Raw genomic sequence first — 9,162 nt, 5'->3', positions numbered from 1 at the left:
CGGGAGAAATTTCAAGACAGCCTAATGTAGAAATGGTGGTGTGGCTATTAATGGTGAATATTATACAGATTTACAGTGAAAAAGAGCAAATGGGGCAGAAAGAAATACAAAATATACAGGATGGATTGAAAAAGAGCACTAGGAAGATTAATGTTGGAGCCCTGGCATGTGATGGAGAGGATTCCATTGATAAGGAGATTAAAGTGATTAAGGAGATTAAAGTGATTAAGGAGGGGCGTAGCGATTTGAACTTAAGCAATAGAGAGAATGCCTCCAGGGCAATACCACACCCAGTTAAGCCTCAAACTTATGAAAGCAAAATGCTGCAGGGACCACTGAAGAGAAAACCTAAAATGGATAAAGCAGGCTGGAGTCCATCCCACACTTGCAGTCAAACTTGGCAGTGTCGTTCCCCTGGTGCTGGCTTTAGAGGTATGAAAAATGGAAGAGTGAAGAGGTCATCAGTTCTTCCTCTGAGGTTTCAGAGAGCCTCGGAGGCCAGGCAACTTGCAGCAGGGGTTCACCTACCTAGAGAAGGCCCTGATAGGCCATTGTGTGAAGCTGTGAAGGTGAAGCCTGGTTGGCAATTGAGACCCCAAGACATTCGTGATGCCAGAGCTGTGAGGCATCTGCCAAGAAGACCTGCATACAGGGAGTGGTACCAGCACAAGAGAGAGATGTGTGTTGCAGGCAGCAAAGGTAGAGAGGCTGAGCCATCTAAGCCCTTGGGAAGTAAAGTCCCAGAAGTTGGACATGGAGCTCCTGGATTTGGTGTTTGCCCTGCTTGTTTTTGGCCGTTTTGGTCCAGTATTTCCTTACTATGCCTCCATTCCTCCTTTTTGGAATGGTAATGTGTATTCGGTTCCACTGTATGTTGGGAGTATGTAATTTGTCTTTTGATTTTATAGAGGCTTACAGTTCAGATATTTACCTGAGTCTCAGAAGAGACTGTGGACTTTTGAATAGTATTGAAATTGATAATGACTATGGAAACTTTTAATATTTGACTAAATGCATTTTGCTTTTGCTTTTTTGGTCTTTTTGAGACAGGGTCTCCCTGTAGCCCCAGCTGTCTCCCCCTGGAACTACGTAGACCAGGCTGGCCTTGAACTCACAGAGATCTACCTGCCTCTGCCGCCTGAGTGCTGGGATTAAAGGCATGTGCCACCAAGCCCGGCAGCATTTTGCATTTTATATGGTCATGAACCTATGGGGGCCAGGGGGTGGAATTGTGATGGTTTGAATGAAAATGTCCCCCATAGGCTCCAAGTATTTGGACATTTTGTCCCTATAAGTTGGTGCTGTTTGGGGAAGTTTTAGAAGGTGTGGCTATCCAGGAGGAAGCACGTCATTAGGGATGGGCTTAGAGAGTATTTAAGCCTTGCTGGATCTCCCAATTGCTCTCCTACTTCCTGTGCCTGTGGGATGATGAGAGTTTAGCTTCTGCTGCTCCTGCCCCAGCCACCTTCAGCCACCATGCCTCCCTGCCATGACAGATTGTAATTCCCCTGGAACCATAAGCTCAAATAAATTCTTCCTTTTATAAATTGCTTGGGTCAGTGTTTCTATCACAGCAACAGAAAAGTGACTAATAGAATACTTTAAAAATAAAACAGATTAATAGGCCCCTGAAAATACTAATCAAAAAGAAAAGTGAAAAGACAGGAGTCACCCTGCCTGAGTGACAAAAGGAGACATAGCACACAAACCCAGGGCCTCACATATGCTAAGTATGTGATTTACCACCGAGCTATAGCCCCATGAGGTTGGTTTTAAATGTCAACCTGCCACAGCTTAGATCGCTGAAGTAGGGAGCCTTGATTGGGGAACTTTCCCCATCAGGTTGACCATGCTTGTATCTTGACTGCTTTGATGTGGAAAGATGCTCCCCAAATGTAGGAGAAGCCTTCTGGGAGTGGCATACATTAAAAAACATGGAGGAAGGACGGTTACTCTCTTTGCTTACTTGGCTCTCCTTGATGCTGCAGTTGACCCTTTCACTGATATTAGAACCAACTTTCCCAGGCTCTCAGTGTGGACTGAGACAAATGCTAGTGGACTATTTCAACCATATTGCATAAGCTAATTTAATAAATCTTTTATACACACACACACACACATATATATATGACATATATATGACATATTCATTCTCTCAGTTCTGTTTCTCTAGAGAACCCTAATACAATTCCCAACCCCAGATCCTAGTCATTAGACAAACCAACCAACCCTCAAGATGCTCTTATAAATTTACAAATATTTTAGTTTCAGATAAAAATGGTTAAATTTTAAGTTTAATTTTGATCAGCAGGATCCAGAGTTCAAAGCATCCCCTCACCGGGTATGGTGGCGCACGCCTTTAGTCCCAGAACTTGGGAGGCAGAGGCAGGCGATCTCTGTGAGTTCAAGGCCACCCTGGTCTACATAGTGAGTTCCAGGACAGATGAGGCTACAGGGAGACCCTGTCTCAAAAAGACTGAAAAAAACAAAAATAAAAACAAAGCATACCCTCAGAATACACACGCACAATGACAATTACAGGCCAAGACCACTTCAGTAATAAATTCTGAACACTACCATGGAAGAAAGATCCAATTATTATCCAAATTCTTCCCCAGAGCAAGAAGAGGAGGGGTCAGCAGGCTCCACTGTGTAATGGTGAGCACGCTGCACTCTGAAAAAGAGAGCTCACCTTCAAATAAAGCCAGAGTAAATTTTTTTTGCCCCAGTACTGGGATCGAATCCAGGGCCTTGAGTATGATGGGCAGAATAATCTCACTGCCAAAAGCCATAGCAAGCACACTATGGGGAAACAGAATTAAAGGCTATATACATAGTGTGTTTGAGATTACCCTGGGCTACTAAGACCCAGTGTTAAGAAAATAAAACACCAAAATCCAACAAAACGCATCACAGAACAGTCTAAGCCTTTGCCTAACAGCTGCTTAAAACAGTTGAGAGGGCCCAGCATTTGGGAGAGGGACACAAGATCAGGAGTTCAAGGCCACTCTCTGCTACAGCAAGTTTGCGGTCAGGATGGGTTCCATGAGAGGCTGTCTCAAAAAACCGAAACTGTCTGAGACCTTAGTTCATGTAGCTTGGGAAAAAATGAGGCTGTACTAAAGACAGCTAGGAAGACTCAGAAATGAAGAATCAGCACTACCCCTAGTGGTCAGACTAATCTAAATGCTGCATAACACTCAACCCTGTACACAGCTCCCCCCGCCACACGTGCACAAATGCAAACATACAAACTCAATCACACACAAAACAAATGAAATTTTAAAAAAGGCAAGCATGGGGCTGGCGGGATGGCCCAGCAGTGAAGTGCACTTGTTGCTCTTCCAGAGGACTGGACTCAGTTCCAAGCAATCACATCAGGTGGCTAACAACTGCCTGTAACTACAGCTTCAAGGGATCCAATGCCCTCTTCTAACCTCTGTGGGCACCTGCACACACGTCATGCACTAATACACATAAATAAAAATAAATCTTTAGAAAAAAGGGGGGCTGCAGAGATTGCTCAGTGGTTAAGAGCACTTGCAGAGGACCTGGGTTCAATTCTCAGCACCCATATAGCAACTAACAACTGTCTGTAACTCCAGTTCCAGGGGATCCAACACCCTCTTCTGGCCTCAATGGGCATTGCACAACATGAGTGCACTTATACATGTGCAGGCAAAACACATATATAAAAATAAATATTTTTAAAAATTAAAAATTAAAAAAGAGCAGGAGAACAGAAAGAGAATTATCAATTTTTTTAAAAATAAGGCTGAAATCTGATAAATGCCTACTGAGATCATCCATTTTCAAAAGAGAAACACTGATTTAAATAAGGACCACACTGCACACCAAAGGTAAAAGAAATACTTTTATTGCACATTTATAAAATCTGCATAGTTTTATCAAGTGTTCTTCCCTCCTACGACTCTTCCATTAATCTTTAAAATTTAGTTAAAACACTAGTTCCCAATTAGGAGTCCTTTAAAAACGGTTTTCTCTCTACATATACATATAGATAATTCTTTTCTTTTTACAAATCAACATTCCTTATTTCTAAAAGAAAAAAAAATTGGAGAGGGGAATCAAATTGTTCTGTTGGGCCAGAGTAGCCCTAGACACATGATTTTTGACAATTTTCAGATACTGGAAAATTCTGCTTACATGCTTAACAACTATTAAAATGCTACTCTGGCTTCATAATGCCTTTCAGTTGAAAGTCCTTAATGCTTTCTTTTCTTTCACTCAAGACTGAGTGTGAGGTTTTCTGGTTCATTTAAAATACAAAACAGAAGAACGAAAGGAGAGGTAGCCCCTTGGCTTTGTGGCACTTGCTGCCACACGACCTAGGCTCTACCCACATGGAGAGGACTGAGGCTCATCAGCACCTCTTCCATTGCCTGTCAAGAGCCAGGCAAGGCTTCTATTACCAATTTCTGGTAGCTATGGATTTTGAATGTCACCTGCACTCGATGAAGTACTAGCTGTTCCTCAGGTTCAGATTCTGGTGAGGCACTCTTCTATTCTGCTGTCAGAAATACTGGTGCCTGAAGGGTAATTTAAAAAGTGGCAAGAGGCTTAGAGAAGCCCTAGTATCACAGGAAATTATAAAGTCTGGGTCTCCTGGTATAATGCAAAACCTTAATATACTGGCTCCTGCCATTTCTAGTGAAATAGCTTTCATGATTCTGTACCTAAGAAGTGCAACTTAGTCCTTAATTCTTCTTTTAACAGGCATCATGAGTAGGGTATAGATTTGAATCTTGCTCATCTGCCTGGTCTCTTTTCCCAGGTGAATCTGTGACAGAGAATTGCTGTGCAACAGGCAGCAACCAGAGACCAGGCTGGGCCTTGACATGAAGTGCTTACTTCACTGTGACAGTCGAAACACCTTGAATTGACTCCATGACAGCTGCAAACCGGCTGCAAAGGTCATACGGAGAATTGGGTCGAATAGTTGGAGGCTCCTTCAAGACGATGATTTCTGCGGAAGGATCTAGAAGCCTGGGGAGGAACTCCCCTAAGCACAGCTGCAGATTTTCTGTAGAGGAAAACAGATGGTCACATACACAGCTCAAGAGAGCAGAGAGAAAACCAAGAAGCCTGCAAGTATACCTGAAGGACTCCAAATAGTCAACATTCTGCCTCAAATGTCAAAGTATTCCGCTGACAACTAAAAGATGATTCCTTTATGTTGGGGGCCTTTGTTGTGTAAAGTAGAAGTTTCTTCATGTCCGGATAGCTCACGAGCTCGGAGCCATATGTAGAGACTCCTTTCACAACAGGGTGTCTTCCCGGCATTTTTCCTGACTCCTTTGTGAAGTAGCAGCCACATAAACATGGCCTCTGGCTCTGGAAATGCCACGCTTTCCTGTGTGATTTTTCAGGCAGTCTGGCAGCATGGCAGGAGCCCACTTCCATATGTAAATAGGGTATCTCGCAAAGTACCTATCAGCTAAAGCTTTTACCACTGCCCCTACAGTATAAAATATCCTAGTCTTCTCTCAATAATTTGGAGCTGGAAGAAGGAGCTGGAGCTAGGAACTAGAGCTGGGACACTGAATAAAGAGCTGTACCACTGAATCTGACTGAGCTGAGTCTTGTCTCACTGCCTATGATCCAGCCTCCCCGGGAAGAGCTGTCTTTCTGTCATCGACTCACGGACACTCAGCATCAGCCGCCCTGTACTTTCCCGCGTGGTCCAGCGGCCGGTGGAACTCGCATATTGAGGAACGTGCACGGGTGAAATAAGGGCGGGACCCAGCTGGACAAAGCTCCAGCAGCAGAGAGCCACGGAAGACGCAGGGAAGCAGCGGAGAAGCTGAGACCCGCTGCCACAACAGAGACGCGGAGCCGCGGTGCTGCGAGACCTTCAGCACCTCAAGCAGCGGACAGCGACACGCGACTGAGAATCCCCGCCCAGAACTCGCTGCCTTCCAGGGCACGTGCAGGGGACCGATCCCCGCGGGACGGCGCGCCCCATACCTTTAGAAGTCAGCTCCTTCAACCATGGGTCCCAAACCCAGAGTTCTCTGTTCTTCTAGAAACATTAGTGATTTAATCACAAAAAAGGCTTTTAAAAAAATATTTTATTTATTTTTACTATTTTATGTGTATGAGTATATTGCCTGCATATATATGAATGCACCCGTGTCATGCAATGCCTTGGAGGTCAGAAGAGGGCTTTGGATTCCCCTGGAACTGGAGTTAAGGATGGTTCATAGTCGCCACATGGGTGCTGAGAATCGAATCCAGGTCCTCTACAAGAGCAGTCAGCACTCTTAACCACTGAGCTAGCTCTCCAGCCCCAAGACTTTTTAAAAAAACATTTTCCCACCATTATTCCTCAGCATATAAGCATCAAATCAGTGTATTTTTGGTTTGTATTGTATTAAAATGCTTGATTTAAAAATTGTTGTTTGAGTTGCTAACTTGAGTTTAATTTTTTTTTTTTTTTGGTCTTTTTGAGAAAGGGTCTCCCTGTAGTCCCAGCTGTCCTGGAACTCACAAAGACCCATCTGCCTCTGCCTCTGCCTCCCAAGTGCTGGGACTAAAGGTGTTTGCCACCACGCCTGGCTTGAGTTTCATTTTTATAAATCATTTAAGTGGCTGGATATAATGGCACATACCTTTAATCCCAGCACTCAGGAGGCAGAGGCAGGCAAATCTCTGAGATTGAGGCCAGCCTGGTCAACGTAACAAGTTCCAGGCTGGCTGGGGCTACAGGGAGACCCTGTCTCAAGAAAACAAAATAAAACAAAAATCATTAAGTGAACTTTGGCTTGGGGTTAGGACATAATTTCCAACATTTTTGAAATGGCTCTGAGCACACGTACCATTTTGCACTGTATGTTTATTTGTAACAGCGTTCTCAGCACTGACAATTTTGAAACCAAAGCATCAACCAACTCTGAGAAACATGGAAGATACTCTGTGCCCTACAGGTTCAGTTTCAGTCAAGATTTAACACTTTTATGTAAAAATAAAGAGACAGCCCATCTCATTAGTATGCAAATTTGTTATGTTAAAGAAATAGTAACATATTTATGCCAAATAATTGTTTTAAAATAAATTTCCCTCTGATTTTTTTTATAAAGTTTTATGTACCTATTTTGACATGCCTATATACTGGGGTTACATAAAAATTTCCAGGATGAAATTTAAGAATCTTGCTTTAGGCTAACCAGGGGCAAAGACCTGACTGCCAACTATCAAGGCCCCTTTTAGGTCAGTGCTCCTAGCTATCTCATTAGCATGCCAGGTCTTCTAAGCAATTGTTTTAACTAGACAAAGTGGGTATGATGCCCTGTACCATATACACAATGGTGCTGTTTTTTTTTCAAATGCTTAAATATACCAGTATGTCCACATAACATTAAATAAAGTTGCATATTACATGTAATCTAAAATAAAAACAAATGTTAAAAGGAAACACATAGCAATTGCTTATTATAGAATGTATCAATAAATACTACACACGTGAACAAGTCACTGGATTATCTTCACATGAGCAAGAAATTAATGAGGAAGGTTCTTATCAGAAAACACACCTCAGCAATCAACTTACTTACCCACAAATAATGCTCTAGGCTTTCCTCAAGACACATTGGATAAACAAAGATATTCCATATACCAATTTATTACTCTTAAAATAATCAGTAAGTCTAGCTGGGCGTGGTGGTGCACACCTTTAATCCCAGCACTCTGGAGGCAGAGGCAGGCAGATCTCTGTGAGTTCAAAGCCAGCCTGGTCTACATAGTGAGTTCCAGGACAGCTGGGGCTACAGGGAGACCCTGTCTCAAAAAAACAAAACAAATCCCCCCCCAAAAATCAGTAAGTCTTGTATCTTACAATTTTAAACTTCAGAAAAATTTAGTTTAAGTACCATCGAATAATCAGACCCTGCATAAATATTTTGACATTTACAATTAATTTATTTTTATTTTATGTGTATGAGTGTTTTGCCTGCATGTATGTAAGTAGACTCATGCATGCAATGCCCACAGAGGTCAGAAGAGGGTGTCAGATCCTCTGGAACTGGAGTTACAGGTGGTTATTAGTCACTTTGTGGGTGTTGGGAAGAGCAGCCAGTGCTCTTAACCACTGAGCCATCTCTGTAGCCCCCAGATTTTTATTTTAAACTGTAAGAGAGATCAGATTCCTAGAGAGCACTGACTGTTTTCAAGCAGGACTTGCTGGGGCTGAGTATGCAGCTCGGTGGTGGAGTGTTTACTTAGCATGTACAAGGTCCTGGGTTCTATCCCCAGTACTGCAAAATGTAATGATGACCTAACAGGACTTGCTGGCTGCCTGTGGAAGTGCTTCAGCAGCTGGGGGAGGAAGGGAGATTAAGAGCAAAGAGCCCAGACTCTTAAACACACAGAGCAGATCCATTTTTCTCACTTAGATGGTAGGGGGTCCCAATCCCCTAAAAGGCTATAACCACCAGTGTTAAAGAGTGAGACCACTGTGGTTTCTAGGATGACAAAACCGTAGAAAGGATAAGGGGCACCAATACCACACACCTGCAATATCCTTCCCAAGGTAAGAGCACCAGTGGTTTCTCATGACCTCAATAGCATCCAGATCATCCTTGGAGATGTCGTTATTAATGATCAGGTGAATGCAGGGAATGATCAACTCATTCATCACATTAATGCCCTCCGTGACAGAGTGGTCATCATTTGTTTCAAAGAGAGAAGCAGCCTTGGCATTCAGCTCCTACAGATAAAAGGGAGAGAGTAAGGGAAGAAAGTCTGAAAAGGTAATGGTCCCCCCATTTAGCGCAGTGGAGTCACTGAAATCATTGGTTTCCACTTCAGATGTGCTGACTTAATCAGTACTTGGTGACCCGGGCAGTGGATTTTATAAAAGCTCCCACAATGATTCTAATATAGTTAAGCTTGTGACTCACTGGCCTAAACTTACAAGTCAAAGTCATGCTTGAAATTTGCTTCTACCGAAAGACCTATTTAAAGATTCTCAAGCTTCACTGACCAGTGAACCCTCCCACAGAAGACACCCTGATACCCAGGCCTTTCCCCAGACTGTCCAGCTGTATGGGCAAGAAAGGGCCTGCATAGCACCCATGTTTAAAAGCACCTCTATGAAACTCTGATACACACAGAGGATGAGAGCCAGTGATGGAAAGTCTAAAT

The 9,162-nt window shown here is 43.1% G+C and overlaps 1 protein-coding gene across 4 annotated transcripts in view; it reads right to left on the bottom strand.

The window, feature by feature from the left end:
• Nucleotides 1-3,861: 3,861 nt before the first annotated feature.
• Nucleotides 3,862-9,162, bottom strand: part of Usp28 (ubiquitin specific peptidase 28) — a 71,637-nt gene continuing 66,336 nt past the window's right edge. For all 4 annotated transcript variants that reach the window (XM_008832742.3, XM_008832745.3, XM_017798069.2 and 1 more), the window contains 2 exons: nt 8,530-8,725; nt 3,862-5,044 (listed from right to left, as the gene is read on the bottom strand). In XM_008832742.3, the coding sequence (XP_008830964.1) occupies nt 4,869-5,044; nt 8,530-8,725 (372 nt within the window). In that variant the 3' untranslated portion in view covers nt 3,862-4,868. The remainder of the gene's footprint in view (nt 5,045-8,529; nt 8,726-9,162) is intronic.

This window comes from Nannospalax galili, unplaced genomic scaffold (assembly GCF_000622305.1).
Source record: "Nannospalax galili isolate Female #2095 unplaced genomic scaffold, S.galili_v1.0 scaffold335, whole genome shotgun sequence".
NCBI classification, from domain to species: domain Eukaryota; kingdom Metazoa; phylum Chordata; class Mammalia; order Rodentia; family Spalacidae; genus Nannospalax; species Nannospalax galili.
This window is presented reverse-complemented; position numbering and strand designations above follow the sequence as displayed.